Source organism: Idiotropiscis lumnitzeri, chromosome 18, assembly GCF_059441095.1.
Source record: "Idiotropiscis lumnitzeri isolate Australia: NSW breed Sydney's pygmy pipehorse chromosome 18, RoL_Ilum_1.0, whole genome shotgun sequence".
NCBI classification, from domain to species: domain Eukaryota; kingdom Metazoa; phylum Chordata; class Actinopteri; order Syngnathiformes; family Syngnathidae; genus Idiotropiscis; species Idiotropiscis lumnitzeri.
The window spans coordinates 11,826,298-11,849,526 of NC_142408.1; the positions used below are offsets into that span (position 1 = coordinate 11,826,298).

The 23,229-nt window shown below is 39.9% G+C and overlaps 2 protein-coding genes across 3 annotated transcripts; both read right to left on the reverse strand.

The window, feature by feature from the left end:
• Positions 1 to 88: 88 nt before the first annotated feature.
• tmc2a (transmembrane channel-like 2a) lies at positions 89 to 10,531 on the reverse strand. 2 transcript variants are annotated; one of them, XM_088281438.1, is made up of 20 exons: positions 10,447 to 10,531; positions 9,975 to 10,013; positions 9,485 to 9,890; positions 9,045 to 9,200; positions 8,288 to 8,378; positions 8,022 to 8,103; positions 7,824 to 7,930; positions 7,325 to 7,423; positions 6,278 to 6,420; positions 5,932 to 6,079; positions 5,660 to 5,848; positions 4,909 to 5,088; positions 4,651 to 4,809; positions 3,633 to 3,761; positions 2,881 to 2,948; positions 2,389 to 2,628; positions 2,179 to 2,304; positions 1,986 to 2,064; positions 1,229 to 1,349; positions 89 to 989 (listed from the first exon to the last, which is right to left on the reverse strand). In XM_088281438.1, the coding sequence occupies exons 1-20, from the start codon at positions 10,478 to 10,480 to the stop codon at positions 784 to 786; spliced, it is 2,802 nt and encodes a 933-aa protein (XP_088137564.1). In that variant the 5' UTR covers positions 10,481 to 10,531; the 3' UTR covers positions 89 to 783. The 2 variants fall into 2 exon arrangements, with proteins under 2 accessions (XP_088137564.1, XP_088137563.1); XM_088281437.1 differs by having other exon boundaries at positions 7,316 to 7,423.
• A 2,702-nt stretch (positions 10,532 to 13,233) lies between these two features.
• LOC148319535 (AN1-type zinc finger protein 5-like) lies at positions 13,234 to 22,385 on the reverse strand. The gene is made up of 6 exons (XM_088282025.1): positions 22,140 to 22,385; positions 19,324 to 19,501; positions 17,731 to 17,878; positions 17,481 to 17,584; positions 16,432 to 16,560; positions 13,234 to 14,577 (listed from the first exon to the last, which is right to left on the reverse strand). The coding sequence occupies exons 2-6, from the start codon at positions 19,478 to 19,480 to the stop codon at positions 14,429 to 14,431; spliced, it is 687 nt and encodes a 228-aa protein (XP_088138151.1). The 5' UTR covers positions 19,481 to 19,501; positions 22,140 to 22,385; the 3' UTR covers positions 13,234 to 14,428.
• Between the last annotated feature and the right edge of the window lie 844 nt (positions 22,386 to 23,229).

A 23,229-nucleotide genomic window follows, 5' to 3' on the forward strand; every position in this document is an offset into this window, starting at 1 on the left:
CACACCCCACCACCACCACTAACACCAACACACGGACACATAGATGAAAAACACACTGAAAAGGACCTCACATTAAAAACACGTTAAAAAGATACGAAATTATGAACACATAAGACTATAGCATCAGCAACAAATAGGCTTCAGGAAATGTAGAGAATGAAAAAACACAAATCTTGGATGTCTCAAATGAAAAAAAAAATGAAGAGAATCTTATTGCTTTTTTTTTTTTTATAAATTAGATGTTTAAATCATATCAAAAGTGTTGCCTTCTGCACTACCTTCATGCAAAATCAGCGTCAATGTCCTATTTCGGTTTCTCATCCATCAGGGGGCACACATTCCCCGTCCAAACCATGTGACACAAAAAAAAAAAAAAATTCACATTGCATTTTTCCAAAACTGCACTGCTGGACATAATGCACATGTGAGACACATTTTTATTTTTTTTCAATTAATTTAAACAGTTGGTATGCATTAAATGAGGAGGTTAATTTTAGGGACACTTGTGTGATTTATGTTTTGTTTAGCAAGTTAAAAAACATGGTGTGGACAACATCAGTTTGTAAATGAATAAGAATTAGGGGGTTTCATATGCAGAGGCACAATAATATTGGAGCTGAAATTGGATCACTACCAGAAATTATAACACCAATTGATTGACCAATTTTTACAGATTTAAAAAGAAAGGACGACTTGCCATCCATGTGAGTCAAATTCCAGAGTTCATGTCACAACCTGTCATGTGGCAACAACAACTGGACGCAAAGAATGATCATGCTGTCATTATCTCGGAGGGGGTCCTCTCCCGCGGCCTCGTCCTCGACCAGGACCGGACATGGGTCCGGGTCCTCTTGGTCCGGGCGGTCGAACGACTGGCCCTCGGGTGGCAGGATTGGATGTTGCAAGTGCAACATCTTTCTGAAGGTGGACGCCTTTCCCAGCTGCTCCGGGTTTTGTCTTCATTGGCTTTGGATCTGATGTCTTTTTTTCTGTTTGACAAAATGTCATAAAAGAGGATGCACTATGACACATTAACATTTATGTCCATATTGTAAAATACATGGCAGGCACAATAATTCGAAAAGAGACAGTTCTTATTAGAAAATCTTTTAGCTCGTTTATATCATGATACGTAAATTAGTTACTGTAGGCCCCACAGATAGTTGCTACTATCCTTTACAAGAAACATGAACCTCAAAGCATTTACTGACAATCGAATGCTACAAACCAGGCTCTGGTGGAGGAGCAGGTGGGGCCAGAGAGCGGTTTGGCAGCAGGTCTTCCAAGTCTTTCATAACCTCGTTGGTGCTGTCCGTGTTGTTCCGCCGGTTCTTTTCTTCATCGCGCGCCTAGTCATGGTGTGAAAGAGCAGCAGGAGGAGAGAGGTGTGGATCATCACAGAAAGCTAATGAATAAAAACAAAAAGGGGACTATGACGTAAAGTTGCAACAAACTAGCATTCGGATTATTTATTTACTTAATGTAGTTTTTTATCACTGTCTCATTAATTGATTTATTGATTGATTGCAACTATCGATTTAAAAAATGCCGTACAGAAAACAAGAATTGGAGGGGAAAAAAACTGAACTATCAATATCCCATACTGAAGCAGTAACACCATCTAATGATAATCCGAAAAGGAGTATAAAAGACTATGTCTAAAATCTGCTCAATTCCTTTTGATTTAATTTTCATTAATTGTTTTTTATGTGAAGGAGTTTAATTTCAAAATGTGCTATATTATTCATTAAATAATAATAATAATAATTATTATTATTATTATTAGTAGTAGTAGTAGTAGTAGTAGTGGTATTATTATTATTATTATTATTATTATTATTATTATTATTATTATTATCATTGTCGCTCACCTGCGACGATTGATTTGAAGCCATTTACTCAATACAATACATAGAATCAATACAGACCTGCATGGGCAAATGTCTGATTCAACAAGTGCGTTTACAATATTCTTCTCCATTTACCATCTGCATCTTCTTCTTTAGATCGAAGTTGGAGTTTTTGTACGCCTCCGAAACAGAGTTCAAATAGTAGATGGCAAGTCTGGAGAAGAAAGTTAGACCATTTTGGTACTTCTCAGTGACAGCAAAGGCAACCTATTCAAAGGGAATTGTGTTTTTGCCATCTTTTTTCAGCTTCCAGGACCTCTGTACTCACACCATGAGCAAAACAGCTGGTATGATGAGGCCTGGGTTGGCTACATAGCCAAACAGCGTCCCTATGAAGGCTGGCAGGTCCAGGTCGATCGTCTCAATGATCACATCAAACATTTTTGCCTTCCCACTTCAAAAATCAAAAGCCTCAAAATACATCAAAAATACACCAGCTCATATTCCAAGCTTTATGCTTTATTTTCTGTATGTGTACCTGAATGGTCCGCAATCAAATGAGGGTGGGAGGGTCATGATGGTGTAGACCACAGGCAACAAACTAAGGAAAAGGATGAGGAGCAGCAAACCCATGTAGAAATTGTTGGATTTGGAAGCCTTGAAGACTCGCTCATGAGGGACGTTGGTAGCCATCACAGCCCAACACTGATAGTACATGGATGTGAGCAGGCGGAGTACGTTGATGCCAACCAGACCGGGAGCATAAAACGCTCCCATCCTAAAACATTCCCACATAGGAGTTTACCAAAGGCACTCCCAAGACTGGTTCATAGCTACATTGGTGTCACTTCAGTACGCCAAAAGTGTACAGTCCATTTAAATCCAATCTAAAAGGGGTTAATCATTAAATCAACTCTTTCATTCACAGTCACTCCAATACTTGGTGATTGAAATTTCCAACCACAGACAATTATTGTCATTTTACATTATTATTACGTTCCCAAATATGTCGGATCAGAAAGGTTCGTACCAGATCATTCCTTGATTGAAGACAAGTCCCAAAACGTTACCACTGATGTCAAACTCTCCATATGATGGCTAAAATGAAAAGAGACTATATTTAAATATGATCAGGTCTGCAATGGTTAATATCAACTCTTCCATCAAAGGATGGCCGAGTGGTCTAAGGCGCCGCGTTCAGGACCCAGTCTCCCCAGGAGGCCCGGGTTCGAATCTCAAATTTCCCCATTGTGGGACTAATAAAGGGAATATTATTATTATTATTATTAAAATGAATTTTTTTTAACGGTAAAATACATTGATTAGATTGTTATACATGAATTTTCAAATACAAACCAAAACACCCAAGTATAGATTAAATAAGGATTTACTATTTTTTTCCAACTTCCTTTCATGACCAAAAATATTACATCTTTAGTAAATATTGCGGAATCGTTAGCGTTCCAATGCAGTTTCTAGTAAAAGTCATGTCATTATCCACACCGCTTATCCTGTACAGGGTCGCGGGAGGGTGCTTGGAGCCTATCCCAGCTGACTACGGGCGAAAGCCACACTACACCCTGAACTGGTCGCCAGCCAGCCACAGGGCAGACATAGACACCGTCATTGAGTGGGAACTGAACCCACGCCGCCCACACACAACTCAGGCGAGTGTACCACTACACCATCAGTGACTTCTCGTAAAAGTATGCATTCAAATCTATTAAAGTCGTTTTGTACCATGCACATGAATCACTTTTGAAGTTTAACAGTGAGACTTACAAATCCGGCCTCCAGGTCCCAGCACCAGCAGTAGTTGAGGAAACGCACAATGACAGCTCTGGCAAAGTCACCTATCAGGATGGTCAGGTAGGTGACTTGGATGTCCGACACGGTCAGCTTCACAAACTCCTACGACAAAAGTATTGAAAGTTTTTAAATAAATTTCCTAAGATTATTTGCTTGAAAAGACCAAGAACAACTTTACTACTGTTTAATATATTTAAATGAAACCTGATTTTAATTTTAATGTTGTAAGGAGAGTAAAAGGATTGGAAACAATTTTCCTTTTAAAGTAGCCTTTCAAAACTATATATATGATGAATAAAAAAAAAATATATAAAATATATGATTGACAAAGTGATTAATTTGGTGGTTGCACACATTCTTATAACTGGCCCGAATTTCTTTTAGGAAGTTACTGAACCTGGCCGGACACATATATAATATATTTCATAATTGGCCTTTTTTCTGTTTCACGTAACATTCCCAGAGTTTGTGGCCGAACTTGGTGTTAACCATGCTGAAGAGAATTTGCAACCGAAAATGTTAACACAATTTAAACATTTTCAGTAAGGAGGTGAAAAAAAAAAATCACTCAAGACAACTCACACTACAAAATAATCAGTCTGCATAATCTTCAAGCGGGACATTATGGCAATTGGGAATTTTGGGTCAAATCCCGAACGAACAATCCATTCCAGGCTGACATGGCCCAATAATTTTATTTCATTATTTATTTATTTTTAAATAAATTAGACCCTAATCCACATATAATTTCCAATACACACAGTCATTTTTTTTACCAAAACACACTGGCTGCAGTTCAACAAATACATGAGCCTTGCATGCATAAGAACACGGGCCGAGTTCACGCCAAGGAGCTGCTGTACTGCGTCAGACACAACAAAAAAGTCGGTCTCAAGCTGCAACTTTAGGCATTTATTTATCAATAATTTTATTTTTATGAGTCTAGTTTACAGTGCTTTGTGTTAGAAAGTTAGAAAATATCCGTCCTTACTATGCCAACAGCAGTCTCCCAGCAAGGTCCTCGAATCACATCAGCAGGGTTCATGGGAGGTGGGGTGGCCTCTGTGTCGTTAAGTAGACGGGTGTAATTCGCATAATATTCCTTCTGAGCCAGTATGGTCGCGTTCTTTATGGACTGCTCTTCTTCAAGCTATGGGCGAGATTGGATAAGTGATGTGAAATAAGGCTGGAGCTGCTTGAGAAGACGTGTGAGCGCTGAGGAATGCGCGGCAAAGGAGCGGCCACGCACCTTGTTGTTGACCTCGTCAAAGAGCGCAAACAGGAACGTGTAGAGGTTTCCCAACAAAAGAGCAAAGATGCGTCCCAGCTGCCACTTGAGGGCGATCCGAGGATGGTAGTCCTCCAGCTCGGCAATGGTCTCGAACAGAGGAGGACACAGAAGGCCCAGCAGAGACATGATGATCTCCAACTGCAAAGCAAGAACAAGAAAGAAGCACAGAAGAAAAATTGTATTTGAATTACCTGTTACACACGGAGAGAAACCATCTTGAGATCACTAATTATTTTTGTCTAATTATTTATATAGCATTCAATTAAATTTATAATAGCAAAAAAAATCATATATATATATATATATATATATATGTTTTATTTATTTATTTATTTGTTAACTAAAATGAGATTAAATTCAAGCTGAAGCCGCATTGCGACGCGTGTTGTTACACTGTCGTAAAGCAACACAAGAGTTGTGATGTCGGTGGTGGGTTTTGTATGATGAATAAACTACTCAGTTGTTGTCTTTGTGTTTTTGTACATAACATTGTTGCGAAGAAGATGGAGGTTCACTTAATGCTCCTGTCTTTGTTCCTCGCCAAAAATCTCATGGTATTACTTTTCAGATTTTTTTTTAAGACCAGTGAAGATAAAGATGAAAACAAATGACCAGCAATAAGTCCACTTCAAGCTTTAAATGTCAATGGTGAGTAATAAAGTCGACTCAGTGACTAGTCGATTAATGTTCCACTGCATGTGCGCGTTACCTCATTTTTCTCATACCAGCTGAGATCATCTCTATTGGCAAACTCCTGAGACCTCTTCACCACAAAATAGATGAGGTAGCCACTCCCTCCAAGGCTGCAGGTGATGAGGACATTAGCCAGGACCCTGAGGAACCTCCTCAGATGAATATTCTCATCCTTCTGGTTCTCTTGCTCATCCACAATCGACTCCTGATCTTGCACAGGATCAGCAGAAAAAACACTTACATGTAGTATGTAAATCCCATTTACTCAAACGGGCTTTCCAAGGTTACCTTGAAGCTGGTGGTGATGGATGCGTACTTGTTGTCCGCAGTCTCTGCATTTCCAATGAGATAATCCCAGCTGGTGAACATCTTCCAGGCAAAAGTGAACTCCCCATCTTCTCCATCCCCACCACCGAGGTCTGCATTCTTTGCCATTCTGACCCATGCAACAAATATGACTAAATAATAACATTTGTGAGGGAAAATGACACCTGTTTATCTGGTCTGGTCTTGGTACTGAAGTCTGAATAATGTGACAGGCTCTTGAGAATTTTAACACAATTGGTTTATCTCGGCGTTGTGCATTTGATTCGAAACATTCAAAGATGATCTAATCTGATTGATCATGACTCACGTGCGGATCACGACCATCAAACTGTAGCCAAATGTTCCAATCCCAACCATGAGGTAGGCCAGAGGCAGCCTGAACTTCAGCAAGCCGATGGTCCTCTGGCTGTTGTAATAGCCATAGAACAGGACAGAATACTTGCAATATCCCTGAGGGAGAAGAATACTTTCATTCCCCTTTCCTGACAAATCTGTCTGTTTTAATTGAATCAATAAATCATAGGAAGCATATACTGTAGAGATGACAACCCTTCGCACACTCACATTGTTAGTGAATGGAAACTGAATTCACTATCATAGCATCAAATATGTACCTCTGCTCACTTACACAGTTCCCCATTCTCATATAAATCAGCCATGGAGAGGTTAATCCTTTGGATATGGTAAGTGTTCATACGTAGGGATGTCCACATGAATTTTGGTGCCAATTGATAACCCTTTTTGGATGTTATAAGCAATGAAAGTACAATAATTTTCAATGGAGAGTTCGGAATTGGTTCCATTGATGTTGTCACTTGTTTCTTAATTACTCCAAAATAAATAAATAAAAAAGAAAATTATTAACAAATTTTACTGCCCTTATCAAAAAATATCAAATGGGCTGTATTGGATCTTGTCCTCCTTTAACATTGCAGTGTTTATGAGCGCAGGCCCATTTCCAACACTTTCGATGGTACAATAATTTGTAAAACTAGCGCAGATAACGCGGACTGATAGTATTGTATATATAAATGAAAAAAAAAAAGTTACAATTTTTGACATAATAGGTTTGGGTTCAATGCCAAAAACATTTTAATTGGTTTAGTTCTAGTTTGCACTGTACAGATTTGAATATGTTTGCCCCCCTCATGCACTAAATAAGACGAATAAATCATTCTTGAGTATTTGTTGATTGGATCAATCAAACGTTCAATTGTATTTGAATAGCACGTTAATTCGAGTTTATTTGATCTTTAAAATAAGAGCTGTCAACCGAGCACAAGATGACTAAATTATTTACATAAAAGTTACTGTAGCGTACAGTCAGACAAATATTCACACTCACAAAACTTACGTTGAAGTCCATGAGGACAGAGTAGTCTTGAGCAGTTGCCTGTTCTGCTCTCGGAACGGTCTTCCTGGGAATGGACCCATAAGGAAGACCCATCAAAACCTGCATTATGGAAGGAAGAAAAATAATAACTTTCCACTTTGGAGGTTAGTGTCACAGTTGGTACTCATCTTTACCTAAACAAAACTCATATAGCCTATTCTGCACCAGTGCTTCCTGTTATTAAGTCAAAATACATTTTTTATGTTACAAAATTCCCCCAAAATGCCACATAAATGTTTACATACTGATATAATGATGATTTTGTCTTGATTTACTTAGAAATTGTTGCATTCAGCATGAAATCTGTTCAGTTTAACGCAAAGCTAAGAATTATTTCCCGTGACACACCTGATCTCGCATTGTCACTGTTCGACACTAACGACTTTTCTGTACACTACTGTAATGTTATTCAAGTTGCGCTTATCTGAGAATGGTTTTAACTCCGCTATTATTACTTCACCTCAGGAATGACCACCAGTCCGAAAGTGAAACCGAACATAACGAGGTTCATCCCGTACATCCAGCGGAGGAAGATGAAGTAAGAAGCTACAGATGACCCAAAGTGACCTGAGGACCAGAAAAGGAGTTTATTTTCGGGACACAAGCGGTCACTGCGCACCTGTTATAAAGAGCAAATTGAGCATTAAGCATAACTTACTCTCCACCTCTTTGATCTTCCTCTCCCAGGGAATACAGGCTGTTTTGAAATTTTCAAAGTCCCTCTGGAACTTAATCCATTTCTTTGAAAAACACATGAAAAACACAAAACGTTTTATTATCAGGCTATTAAATATAAGCAGCCACAAACAAAATCCTAGAATAATTTTTCCACTCAGAAATTCTAAGTAAATTTTACAAGAGTTTTTGAGCACATTTTACAAGTTCATTAAGGGACTACAGATTTTTAGTTAGTTTTTTTCCCACCTTTGTCATCATGACTTTGTAGGCGTACCACTTCCTGCCTTTTCCTTTGCCGAGAGCTCCTTCAAACTTATCCACAAACTCTTGAGCTTCCCTGCGAAGACACGCGGAGGATGGAAAGGTCAGTTAATATCAGTGACAAAACATTATAATAAAAAGTTTTTGTGTAAAGTATACATGTCCTTTGCATTTATATTGATTTTCATTGATGAACACGCCAATTGTCAGATGATTCTCAGTGTACTGTAAAAAATGGGGTGTGATATTTACTTGAAAAATCAGAGTAAAATTTTTTCACTCAGGAATTCTAAGTAAATTTTAGAAGAAGAGTTTTTGCGCAAATTTTACAAGTTCATTAAACCTAAAAAGTCACTCCAGGGTAGAACTTCATGGTTTTATACACAAAACCCATTACCTCAAGGTTATGAGATGGTCACTCTACACCTGAGCCATGCCACTGATACGGTCCGGTAGTAAATAATTGGCGTCAGGTGCTAACCTGAGTGGCTTTTTTTAAATTCAACAAACGAGCGTTTATTATTACTAAACTAAATTAACTAGTACTAAACTAGTGTTTATTACTACTTCTTTACTAGATTTTTTTTTCCAAGTAAACGTCACTCCCCATTTTTTACAGTGTAGATGTGAGCTAGGACAGGCCCTAGCTTACAATGAGGAAAAGCATAAAAGAAAAAGGATAGATGAGTATTTTGTCAGGAGAAACAATGAAGTATTGTCATGACCTCCCATCGGACATTACTTCAGGTGTGTGAGCCGCCTCTTCATCCTCCATGGTTTGTTCCTGATGGTGGATATCAGCTTTTTCTTCTCTTCCACCTCCTCCATCAGCAGGGCCATCTCTCCCTCGGACAAGGATTCGTCTTCCTCATCGGAGCTTGAACTGGAGTCAGATGAACTGGGGAAGGATGGACACGCAAGAGGCAGCAAGTCATGATCGTTTCTAAACGTGCGTTGTGTAAATACTGAGAGACAAGCCTTCGCATTAAACGCTGTCTTCCTCCGACATTCCACAAAAATGCATTTTAGGCTAAGAGTGTAAATTGGCCAAAGGTGTGAACGAGTATTTATTTATATGTGCCCTGTGATTGTTTCTCGCCCAAAGTCATCTTGGATAAACTCAAGTCAACCCACAACCCTCGTGAGGTCACACACTTCAGAAAATCGAAACATTCAGCATACCTTTCTTGTTTCTTCTTCTTCTTTTTGTCTTTTCCTTTGCCATCTCCTTTCTTGCCTTTACTGTCATCCTCCTCCTTTCCCCCTTTCTTTCCTCCTCCCTTTTTTCCTTTCTTTCTCTTCTGCTCATCACTGTCTTCCTCCTCACTGTCCAATGTTTTTCCTCCTTTTTTTTTACCGGCAGTTCCCCCTCGTTTCTTCTTTTTGGGACCCTCATCTTCACTTTCATCGTCCTCATCATCGTCACCTCCGCGTTTCTTGGTCGGCTTCTTTGCATTTGCTCTTCTGGTTCTGGGAGCCTCAGCCTCCTCTTCATCTTCACTGGCTGTTTTTTTGCCGCGGGCTCTTCCCTTCGCAGCGGTTCTTCCAGCTGCTTGTCTTCTGTTTCCTCGCCTCCGGGTGGCACCGTCTATATTGAGAGTCGATGTACAGGCGAGAAAGTCAACCAATCAGTCATGTACATAAGTTCATAGAATTATTGTAGTTGACTTACCATCACTGTCGCTGACATCATCCTCCATATCGATCCCAACTGAGAAACAAAGAAAAGACGCACACATTTAATTGATGTCATGCTCCAAGTTCAGCAATCAGCCCACGACAGTGGTTCAGTCAACCGTTCAGTCACATTCACATCCATAGACAATTTAGAAGGGTCAACTAATGGAACATGCATGATTTTGAAACTGGGGAGTAAGCCAGAGCTCTTGGAGAGAACTCACGCAAAGCACCTGAAGAACATGAAGCCCCAAGCCCATAATTGAACCAAGAACCTCCCGTTATATGACCCATATCAAATGATTATCAAATATTCGCCTGAATTGTTAAGTGAGATATAGTTTCTTGAGAAATTATCATAAGTGCGTGATAAATGTGCGCATTTTGCAGTATCTAACACAGTCCCATTGCCGAGTAAACAATCACAAAACAAGTCTTCTAAAAAAACATTCATCCATCCATCTCACCATCATCCGTTGACAAATCCCTTCTTCTCGGCATGATGAAAAACAAACGACTTTGTGTCCTCAATAGTGTCTTCCTCTTGGTAGCTCCTGCGTCTCGGCCCTGCGCCAGCACCCAACTCAGGTATCGCACAATGCCGTCGCTATGACGACAGCATCATGTGATCTGTTCACATAAGGCGTTGTGAATGTGTGCAATGAAAGCATTTCACAGGTGATCCAATGTGGCATAGCAAAAGGCAAAAGTTAGTTTTAATCCAGATGTTAGTGCATTTAAGAAGTTGTGCTTCTACACAAGTAAGAGTCACAACTTCGATTCATGAACAAATGAAAGTTTACCACCATTTATTGATGCGTCTCCATTCAAGCCTCATGACTTGCTCCTATTCGCTTTGCCTAAATGGCCAAAACAGGCCATTATCTTAAGTGCTGGACAGACTCTCACTTGTCGTATTCCACACACACCGACACGCACACACACGAGCAACAGTCAGACACTTTTTAAGATTTAATGAAGGTTTAGATTTCTAAATGCAGAGACTTGAAACCAAACAGTAAATACTTGCGTTAGTCAACTTGAATCCGAGTAAGTCTGCAGAGAAATATCACATTGAACAATGCAAGATCATTTTTCACATCTAAAATTTCATTCTTGAGGATACCTTTACCAACATTGTGCGCTCAGCAGGTGATATCGGTAGCCCTGTCTTACTATTCTAACAACAAAACTTTTCACACAGCAGTCATTTTGAGACCTAAACTAATGAATAGAAGTAAACAAGATTTTATAAAAATAAAGAAATTATTTCCCGGAAGTGAAGGAAAAGACTTTCAAACTGGATGAAAATATGAATCAAGATGCAATGTTATAATTTGAACTCACCTTTCTTGCAATGACCCAGCTGCTTGTCATCCTGCATGAATGAAAAAGAAGCCTGTTAACTAACACGCCGGTCAAATAACTAGTACTATTTTTTAGAAATACTGTCGCACAATTATTTACAGCTTCTTAGTGTACAAAATAAAGCAAAATGATTTTAAAAAAAAAACTTAAAAAGGAAACACTTAATATCCTGGACAAAGAACAAGGTTCCAAACGTGCATTTTATGTCGATGCTTACAGCTTTTAAGAGCAAAAGGTGGAGTTTAGAATTTAAACATAACAATAATGAGTGTGAAATAACGATAAGTGATGGAAACGCTTTAGATCAGGGGTGGGCAAACTACAGCCCGGGGGTCACATGCGGCCCGTTACACGTTTTAATCCGGCCCGCCGAATTTGAAAAAAAATTAAATGAATAAATCTTGTTAATGTTCTATTTTCTAAATACTGTGGTTTTTCAAATATATAATATGTTGTTGTAATGCTCTTGTTCATTTTCATTTAAAAGTAAATGTATTTTCTTTCTCCGATGAGGTGAGGTTACCAAAACACTCCATCCATCTGCTCCTGGTCCGGCCCCTCTGTCAAATTTTTTAACCCATTGTGGCCCGCCAGTCAAAAAGTTTGCCCACCCCTGCTTTAGATCATAAAATATGTATAGGCTTCAAATGGCATGTTGTTTCAATGGAAAGACAGTAAGAGGATTATTTTAGGCAAGTATGGGGGAGGGATTGTGTGCTTTTTACCACAATGTGCTCCTTGTGCTGATGAAAAAGCGTACTCGGCCGGTTGGTGCTACCAAACATGCGGTTTGATGGTGAGGTAGAAGAGCCCATTGCGGAAACGTGACCCGTGGCCATGGACGATCACTGGAAGAGATCCTATTTCTTCTCACGCACAGACACCAGGCAATAATGACAGTTAATGAGCATCTGCCTAGTCAGTGTAACTGGATGTGGTAACATTAACACCTGCTGGAGTCACAGCTCAGATGCAAACATGACGTGCATGCAGCTTTAAGTTTGTGACTTCAAGTTTGCGATTCAACCCATATAATTCCTGACCTTGCATTAATTTACTTTATCCTTGGGAAACTCTGTTATTGGTCTTAGAATAGAAAACAGCAGCGTATACTTTCTATACCGTCCGTGACATTACCAACAACTGGACGTCCTTCTAAATTTGATGAGAAATGAGATTAAAAGCGTTTCAGGGAGGCTGATAGCAAATTTGAAGGCGATATATGCATTGTTTGCAACTTATTACACGATGACAACCTCCCATGTTCTTCAAATACTGTATGTCTCCGCTATAAAACTCTTTTAACTGTCCCAAACATTTAGGAAAATGTTTCATGAAACCAAGTGTGAACATTTTGGCCCTATTTCCAAAAGGTTGCGTCACTAAAAGAACAAACATAGAGTGAAGCATGGCGGTGGCGTCATTATACGCGTTGGGGCTGTTTTGTTTCAGTTGTAATTGGGGTCTTAGTAAGGCGGAGGGAATTGGAAACAATTCCAAATATCAATCAAGCCTACCTGAACATTTGAACTCTATTTAGGGTTAATCAGAGGCAATTGAAATGTGGCCAGTTGCACACGACCACCGTTAACCTGAGCTTGAATTTGATTGGTCATTTCTGAACAAAGCCAAATCCTCAGTTATGAGGGAGTGCACACTTGTGCAACCACATTATTCTAGTGCTTCATGTTGTGGCCAATATTTTTTACACAGCTTTCATTTTTTTACAATTGAGTTTGTAGCTCAGATTAATTTTGGGGAAATATTTGAAATGATCGCTTTTCTTAAAAAATAAAGCAAATGGCATTTGCACCTGGGGTGTGAAGACTTCAAAGTAGGTAAAACACTCCGTGTCAGTTGCACAATAGAGGGTCCAAGACTATTGCTGTAATTTTTGTGAACAAGTTTTATTTACATCATACAACTTACTACTCTGTATTATTGGAAGATAACGCACACTGCAGTATATAAATAAAGATGTTTGTACAAACTTTCATAACTAATAAGATTAAAAAAGAAAGGATAAAGCAGCCAGATCCTCCTCCCCACAAAAATGATCCATGAAAATCAACACTACTCATCTCATATTCTCAGTCAGCCATTCACATTTGACCCACAAAAAATGTCTGCGTTTGGATAAACATATCGTAACAATTTAACACTCCCAACATTGTGAACACCAACTCGCATTAAAACAGCAGAAAACATTCTAAAGTGAAGTCAAAACAGAAATTAGTGGGACCACACCTGTTAAAGGCAAAACAAATTATTCAAGTTTAGGCTACTTGTCATATGACAACACACGCACATTGGTGAAAAACAGTGAGGGGGGGGGGGGGGTAAGAATACAATTAACAGTCATGTTAATTCAGGACCTAAAGAGCATTGAGGCGGACATGCCAAAATTCTGATATTTTTTTCAAAAATTCATACGGACCGCGCCAACGCTTTTGAAATATTTAGTTAGCAACATGGACGTGTCGGGGTGGAAGGATCCAGTGGCACAGACTTGAAAAGACAGGATGCATTTATGTGACCATCTCAGATGGGTTCAATTGTGAACAAAGGGCCAAACTGAAGAAAGAAGACCAATATTCACTTTGCTACTCATGCCAGCAGAGAGCACGCATGATTGGGATGGCATCACTAGCCAACAGCGGTTATATTACAACATGGAAAGCGCTATGTGACAGCTCCAGCTGTTGTGAAATGCGCTTATATAAATAAAGTTGTATGTGTTGTAAACGTCTCCAGCCCAGCCCAAGCATCTGATCTTTCCAAGCCCTCTCCATGGAGAATCATAACAGCCAATGGGCAACCTTCAACGCATTGGCATAAAATCACTTTTTCCATCAAGGACAGCACAGGATCAGCAGTATAGAAAATAATCATAATACCGACCCCGTTAGCCCTCTTAACTGTTATCTACCACCTTCTAAAAATAAAAATCACACAAAAGAACGATAGCTGGCACTATGAATCAACGCAAAGAAAATGACGACAACTGAGGTCCATCAGAAATGGTTGGGCTCTAGTCCATTTTGTGTAAAGCCGATCGATCGCAGTAATCAAAGTTCTCTTTCATATTCTCTGGATCTTATCGGCAACCACCACAGGGTTCTCTTTGCGAATCTTGGCAGCAGCTTCAGCTTTGTAGTCGTACGGACAGTTGTGCTGGTCTGAATAACGGTGAAAGCCACAGAACAGGTTCCCGCAGCGGCACTCAAAACCTGAAACCCCACAAGAAGAAATATAGATATGTGTTAGAAATAAAACATTTACAAGGTTTATTCATTGAATTTTTTTCAAGTTAGGCGCGCCGTATTAAAACATTCAACGGGCCGCATGTTGCCCCCCCGGGGCATAGTTCGCCCACGCCTGCTATGAAGTATACTTCAAATAGCAGCTGCTCTAGAATCACAGTTAAAGTCAAAGTTTCTTCATTTTAACTTCACGGCAAGTAGCTGTTGGCCACGTTACAGAGGTAAATTTCCAAGGGGAGACAAGACCAAGGGAAGCGAGACAACAGACGACTGAAGCACAGTTGGAGTGTAATACTGCAGCGTCTAAATCACAGCAACGAGGTTAGTATGTGCATCAATTGTTAGATTATTGTACTGAACAATTTTTGCTCGACGGATGAGTTACCAGTTGTGGTTTATTACACTCTTGGTATTAAGCATGGCTCACAAGGGCCAAGAAACAGTACCTCAAAGTACCTGGCTTGCCAGTGGAAAAGTGTCAATACCATAAGTAGTAATAATAATAATTTCTTAAAGTCATTGATGTCCTTATGGGAGCTCAGTAATACTGTGTAAAGCATAATTTACAGAAGAAACACCTGCGAAAATAACAGTTATAATTCCCGTGACATCGACAGGACACTAACTTGAATTTCCATTAGGCACTCAGGCATTTCACATTATGTTTAGCAATTTTGTATTGATAGGGCGGCTTTCATTGGATTAAATTATATGGTTTAGTTGAACAATTTAGAGTTTAAATATACAAAAACTCTTCTGTGTTTTTGTTTATGTGTCAGTGTGACGGGGGAACTTAAGATGGGAATGGGACATAAACAGCTTGACGCAAGCTTCTTATTTGGAAAACTGTGCGCGCTGCGTTTAAGTTTCCTCAAAGGGATGTTATACGATGGCCTCCATTTCTTGACATTGAGAGTGTGACAACGGTGTGACATCCCCCCCTTTCCTTAACGCAGCACATGTTACATACTGAACCAGAATAAAAATATTTGTGCATTTTCTGTACTGTCACTTGGAAATAAAGTCCTGTTTTGTATAAAAAAAAAGAGATGGAAATTTGAATAGAATGTTCTTTTATTTAATTTTATTATTTTAAATCGATTTCTTGAAGCAATACAAAAATAAATTTCAGATTTATCCAGTATCCAAATAATCTGGAGTGAGCAGCTCTAAAATTGAAAAATTTCCATTTTATCCTTATGATCAGTTTTAGAATCAGGACTGCGCGATCTTTCGCATGGATGATCATATTGGAATCAGGAGGATAAAACCAAAAACAAAACACCCTAAAACCAAAAATTAAAAAAAAAAAAAGAAACAACCGGCTGTAATCATTTTTATGATTTTTGCACATTCAGAGCCAAGATAAATGTTCAAAAGATAAGATAAAATATATCCATCCATTCATTATCTATACCGCTTCTCCTCACTAGAGTTGGGGGGGGGGGTGCAGGAGCCTATCCCAGCTATCTTTGGGCAGTTGGCGGGGGACACCCTGAACTGGTTGCCAGCCAATCGCAGGGCACACAGAAACGAACAACCATCCGCGCTAACACTCAAACCTAGGGGCAATTTAGAGTGTTCAATCGACCTGCCATGCATGTTTTTGGAATGTGGGAGGAAACCGGAGTACCCGGAGGAAACCCACGCAGACACGGGGAGAACATGCAAACTCCACACAAGACGGCCCACGACCGATGCTGTCTCTCACTGTGAGGCCATCGTGCTAACCAGTCGGCCACCGTGCCACCCTTAAGATAAAATGCTCAGTGAGAAAAATACTAAGTGTGATTTGGGAAACCGGCTTTTCTATCGACTCACCTGTAAGGCCAACCTTTTTGCGGCACATAAAACAACGGTTCTTCTTGGGTTTGGGAGGTTCTGGTGCCCGAGACTCTTCACTGCCAGCAGTAGATGGATGTATGGCTGTTACTGTGGTCTGACTCGCCACTGCAAACAAGCAATGAAAATATTTAACTCTGCCGCTGATTAAAGCAGTCTCTTAACGGATTGTAATGTAATATATCACAAAGGCATGAGTGCATCACAAGACAGGAATGCGTTTCATATAAAAGCATTCTTATTTTGTTTGTTATATTTCAGCCTGTTTCTGACCAGTTGAAATGCGCTCAAATGTTAGCATGGGTGCCTACACTTTTTCCATCATGTGAGCTACTCATAAATTGAGTCCAAGTCCAAACGAGCCATTTATTAGTTTTTTTGGTTTTTTTTTTACTTATTTAACACATTTAGTTATTTTAAAATACACTTACAATACTTAACATGTACAATATTGGTTTATATGTGGCTAACTGCATGAATCCATATTGCACAGTAAAACCATCTGATAGTGAATCGTATGCATAATTCCCAATGAACACTAGTCATGTTGGAACAGTATTATCAATGGCCCAAAAATGACGTTCCACATTTCCCTCCTTTGGCAGGGCAGCAAGTACCCAGGGCTGTATACTTTATTAAGTTTCGTGTGGACTGAACAAAATGCTAATTAGCTAGTTTTTCCATTCACTGCCGTTGACAGGCTTCAGTAACTGGTAGGGCTAGCAGTGATGGCGTTAATGCGATGAGAGCTACCTAAACTCCGTTCGCGATCGATTGGTAGCTCACCATCGACGTAATGTGCACCCCTGGTTCAGAGGACTTGTCAACCCTGGTTGTACTAATGTTTCAGCAGGAAAAACAATTGATGTGAAAGAAGAATCATCAATGAAGGCTCAAATATTCAATTATTTCTGATCCAAATGTGGTTATTGACATTATAGAATCCCCCCAATTTTGAACAAGCAGTTAGGTTTCGTAAGCGATTCATTTTTATAAGATTATGGAAAATAATAAAATATAATACCTACCAGGGTCTGCAAGTTCGGCTTTGCTCCCCGATGCGCCTTTGTCCTCGGACGAAAAACTCATCTCAGCCATCTTTTGTGTTATAGAAACAGTTGTTGACGTCCCACTACAATGTACAAACACATAGAGATGAACTACATGATGATCATAATCAACCCACATTCCAAATATCTCAGTTATCTAAGGCAACTTGAAAAGTGCAGCAATTTCTAACTAAACATTTTAAAGGACCTTTGCTTCAGGGAATCTTACCGGAGAGTTTCAGTTGCAGCAGCCTTGGCCTCAGCTGCCGCCTCAGCTGCAACCTCTGCTGCAGCCGCGGCCGCTGCAGCAGCATTATTCAAGGTGGCCTCTAACCTTTGGATTGCTGAAGCCTCGACTGTGGAGCCACTGCTGTTGCCTGTCAGAAAAGGATGCATGACATACAATCACGCAACAGAACCAAATGTGTCGCTCACAACTTGCATTCATGTGCATCTAAATTAACCGCTTGCTTATTATAGAGAGACAGATTGCAGGAATTGATGTGTAAACCTGTTGTCACAACACAGATGTCATTAGGGCATTGAAATGTTTTTAAAAGTTTGCCGTAGAACAAAAATGGCAAGTAAGGGACAATGGGCCTGATTGCCAAAGATAACAAATAGCAGGCACTAAATTGCAAGATCAACCCCTCTAACAAATTGTGGGCACAGTTTGCAACAGGTGTAAAAGTGGCGGAAACAACATTCTCTAAAAGAGTTTTGCATTTTGGATAGCTGATGGTTTTTGCCATTGAACATTTGGGAGCTCGCTGCAAGTGCTAAATGAAGTTTTATGCAATGGCATTGGACGTTTTACTGAATAAGGCAAACAATTATCTTACGAGGTTACAGAAAAAATAGTTGTCCAAGTGCGCTACAAGTGGATGCACCTGTCCATCCCGCATAACATTGTGTTTAAAACTTAAAATACCACACACAAAGAAAAATTAACAGAATGCTTTCAAAGCCAAATCAAAACAAAAATTCTCTTAGTAACAAAACATTCTGTGTGCCCTGATTAGTTTAAACATTGTGATAATTATTATTATTATTATATTATTTGATGATTCATATTTTGTTTGAAGAATAAAAATATGTCTAATCCCGAGAGATTTTAGCCATCCAAGGAGGTGAAATTTTTCTGTGGCACTGCCTTCTGCTGTCAACTGAAATTGATGTCAAAGTTCCTATAGGCTCGCCTCCTCAGCGTCACAAGACCAAACCCTGAAAACAGTATCCCTTGCCGTACAATGACCAAAGGTAGACCGTGGGGTGGCTTTCGGTGCCAAAAATACTTGCTTGGCTGGGACAATTGTCCTTCTTTCTACCAAGCAGTTAGCTCGTCACAGGCTCCACGGACGGTGTAGCAGCTGCTGCAGCTTTTATTAGAATATTAGGATGAAGTCAGTAGTATGATTTTCTAAGATTTGGGAACTGTGTGGTGCCCCTGTTTATAGATTGAACTGGTAATGCAAGACTTGTGTTGCCTGTTAATATGCCAGAGCAGCAGATATTGTCGCTATGACAGAGGTGACTCCCTGATTTTCGCCAATGTTTGTCAGAAAGGTGGACGGATTGAACATTATTACCTTCGCTGGGGTGGACACCAGCCAATTAGAGGGCAAACATATAGATAAATGTAATCAAACTTTCATCCACACCGAAAGAAAAATCCTGAATATACCATACATTTAGCTCACTTTTAATTACAGTCAGAGTCCAAAAAACATATATTCATACTAGGTCAGAACAACATGAACATAAGTGCAGGCTCTCTTGCCCATGCAGGTGGAAACACAAAAAAAGACACAGTAGGGCTTACCCACAGCACTCAGGGAACTGACTCCTCCATTGTTCTGCCGTGACAGGTGCTCCTTGTGGCAAACAGAGCACATGCCGTTAGTCCTAGGGTTGCCATAGAAACCACAGCCGGTGGCACAGAGCATAGGAGCTGGGCTCTGATTGGTCTCCTGGGCCATACCGATGTGTGCTGAACTGACCTGGAGACAAACAAAAACGTATCTTGAAACATTGCGTGTCTCCACAGTATTCAAATTGGCAATACAATTTAACATATCTAAGGAATTATGATGACAAAGTCTTATATTTCGACCATGGGTTCTCGTGATCATTGTCAATGAACGCTTGCAAAACTGAAAATTAGAATTGGTGTTCAATTAAAATACAGCATCATATTAACCAAATCTTAGAAGTGGTCGTCTTCTTCAAACATGAAAAAAAACTCCACTCTATCGTTGGCTGTCTCGAACGGATTCGTCTGACCGATAATATTCTGGGTTGTGTTGAATTTTCCTCCCTGCTCTGCTTGGGAAATGGCTGGCCTGACAAGCGTAGATATTGAGTCTACTATACCTCCAAATCCCCGCCCGAAAAAATAAAGAGTTTGTAAGAAGAATGTACAGTGACCAAATTGGTTGGGTTCTTTCATCTCTTTCAACTCGTATTACTTTTCTTTTTCAGCAGTCTGGATGCAATGTGCCACAAGGCTGCAACCTACAGCTTAGTCTTGGTACTCCATCAAACTTCAGGTTTGGATGAGGAGACTCATGATTTCTCGGTGGAGGTGTCATTATGGTCGTTCTGTTGTGCAGGTCATCAATTATATTACCCAAGATACGAGCAGTAAGCACAGGTATCCTGATTTTTGTGGTCCCTCATGTTATAATAACTATTTAAAATTCATACAATGTGGTGTGTGTACCACGCTTTTCTCTTTTTCCCAAGATGACTGGCTAATAAGATTGTCCCAATCACATTTTTTGCACCCGAGTCTGTGTCACCTGATTTTGAGGATCTGCCGATATCGAGTCCCAATCTGGTAATTTGGCAAAGTATTAAAGGGGAAGTCAAGTCAGACATTTTCCCAACAATGATATGTTCTATGTACCCCCGCTAGTCTAAACATGGTATACTGATTAATACGGCATTTCTGGAATATAAACTAAGCACAGAATCCACCTATTTTTATTCATCTCAAGGGCAGCCATTTTGCCAGTTACTGTCAATTGAAAATTACATATTACATTACAATCATGGCTCACCTGTTTTCTAGATTTGGCCATCTAAGATGACACTTGGATGGATGGATGGATAGATATGCTTCAGCATACCAAGAAATTTTGGACTTCCACATGGAATTCCACATGCCGCAATTTGAGGGAACACTTAAGGGATGGGCGCCTTTCTGTTTAAACCTAACCGTGCACCAGTGCTCGAAGCACGGTCCATGAGGTTATGAACGGAAAAGTTTGGCGGGAATTAATTTGTGTGGCCTGAGAGTGGAAACTGGGAATACTGTAGGTCAGGTATGCCGAGTCCAGTCTTTGATAGCCCCTATACAGCCTGTTTGAGATCTCTCCATTTTCCAACACGCCTGACTCAAATGATCAGGATGTTATAAGGCTTCTGCAAAGCTTGCTCATCATGACCCCTGATTTCGAGCAACCCTCGCTGGGTCTCCAGACACGATTCTGAGAATCAGTTGTAATTACTAAAAAGAAAGGTAACTTTAATACAACTTTTATACTAATAATGACAACAACAATAACAAAAACGCGTATGTAACCTACGGATAAACACAATATGCAAACATACAAACAGAATTGAGAATGACCTCATCAGCAGCATGCTTAATTAAAACGTCGAGACAAAGGCTTATCGTCCCACAAAATGTGAAAGCTTTTGTAACCTGAAAAGGTTTACAACTCAGCCTACTAACACCACTCAAAACATATTCAGACGGCTAGCTGGTTATCTTCGATAGAATTGGAAAAAAACACAATTTAACACGCTTGCAATCACCAGTCGCTTCCTTACGAACAGGCCACAATCGTGTCATTTGAGCAAACCCACTGAGTCATGCTAGCACGCTAATGCCTGTCACCAACAGTTACTTTTTCTGATATGAAATCACTTTAACGGAGTTGTACGTAGCGCGAATGAAATGTCGTTCGAATTCATCCAACCGTGAAAGGTCCAAAACATATGGTTGAAATGTATCTCCACGCAACTTTGTGTCTAATAGCTAGTAAGCTAACGATAGTTAGCCAAATACAATGCGTGGGGGGCTTCTCGTGATTTTGCTAATATTAGCTAGTGGTTAAGTTAGCAGGAAAGCCCTTCCCTTCTGATTTCACCATTGTTTTCTTGTCTACTTATATAGGCTAGGTATAGTCCAAATAAGTAATATGCAAGTATGTATTCCGAACGTACAAATAAATCGGACAAAATGTAAAAGCATACTCGAGAACGAATACATCTTGCTTTCATTCAAACTTGAACTAACGTTGCTAAAACAATTAAATAGACTATTGTAATAATTTCAGAAATCTCGGTGAATAAAGAACAACAGCCAAAATAAACCGTACCGCATGGAAAATGTATTTATACCGACACCATCAATTCACGATTTAATTGCCAAGTGTATGAGGATACAACTTTGAACTGCCGGTCACAATCATTGCGCCACCTGCGACAATGCCACATAATTTATTTTATAACTAATTTCAAAACAATAAAGGTCGATAAGGGTACAGCAACCTCAGAAACTCCCCAAGCAACCTCAGAAACTCCCCAAGCAACCAACATCGCTAGCTTGCTCTCATGAAGTTTACTCACCGGCTCTGTCAGATGACTGTTGGTTTCCTTTAAGAATAAACGGAATAACGAAGTGGATGTTAGTGCTCAACTAGGGCCGTCTATTTTTCGTTATTTATTTCTTCGTCGTCGTCTGACCCAGAATTGGGTACCACTCCCGCGACCGTCCTTGACGTCCTAGTGTGAACTGTGGAGCTGAACTGAGCTAGCATCTGTTTTGTTTCATGTTGCGTTTAGGGGCGCCGCTTCCGGTGGACGTCATGGAAATTGTGGACGTCTGACTGAAAGGAAGATATGTTTGGGTGCACTCGCAGGATGTTTAAAAAATAATGGAGTGCACAACTCATTCAAGTACGTGACCCAGTGTTTTGCGTATCAAAATAAGGTTACTGTACAGTACTGTATTGTTGTCGTAATTCGATTACCACATATGCTGCGTTCAATGGCTTCTCGGAAACTGAAACTTCTTCGTGTAACTTCCAGTCCCGTGCAAAACCAGTTTTTCCCAAACCTTATAGACAAGATGCAAGTTGCAACCATCTTGCATCGTGAATGTGTTGTGCGTGTGTGTGTGGGGGGGGGGGGTGTGCGTGCGTGTGTGTGTACGTGTGTTGCTTGACTCAACATCAAACAAAAATGTTGGTAAAATAATATCGATCTTTCTTGGCTCAATATATACAGAATATACTTCCTCGGTGTGAAATTTGGGATTGTTTCGCGCAGGAAGCCTCTATTTATTCTGCTGTACGACTGGCAACAGGTGGACACAGGTTTATTGTGCCTTCTCCATTTAATAGAAGAGCATCTTCTTCTTGCAACTGTCAGAGAGATTAAAAAAAAGATACATATGTCATTTAAGACAGCGTATATATATTTGGAAACGAATAGAAAATGGGCTATATTTCCCTTGGCACACTTGATGATCTCTGATGGCACGCTGTTTGAGTACCGCTGTAAATAATTTGTACAAAAGTCTATGTTGTTTGTTGTCAGGCAGACAAATGTTACTGCTGCTTTTTTAGGGTCTTTGTGGGTGACGATTCTTGGTTCAGTGTGGGTGAAAAGAGCGGCTGTGGTTGTTATGGAGCAGCACATTACTATGCTAGTGTAA

Excerpts from the sequence above, each read along its gene's own strand:
- tmc2a (XM_088281437.1), bottom strand. The coding sequence starts at position 10,480 with ATGCCGAGAAGAAGGGATTTGTCAACGGATGATG. Across the intron at positions 2,629-2,880 it reads TTCAATCAAGGAATGATCTG|GATGGGAGCGTTTTATGCTC; the intron begins GTACGAACCTTT and ends GGAATGTTTTAG. Across the intron at positions 990-1,228 it reads TGCTCCTCCACCAGAGCCTG|AAAAAAAGACATCAGATCCA; the intron begins GTTTGTAGCATT and ends TTTGTCAAACAG.
- LOC148319535 (XM_088282025.1), bottom strand. The coding sequence starts at position 19,480 with ATGGCCCAGGAGACCAATCAGAGCCCAGCTCCTATGCTCTGTGCCACC. Across the intron at positions 17,879-19,323 it reads CAGTTCCCTGAGTGCTGTGG|GCAACAGCAGTGGCTCCACA; the intron begins GTAAGCCCTACT and ends CTTTTCTGACAG. Across the intron at positions 16,561-17,480 it reads AGCCGAACTTGCAGACCCTG|TGGCGAGTCAGACCACAGTA; the intron begins GTAGGTATTATA and ends GCTTGTTTGCAG.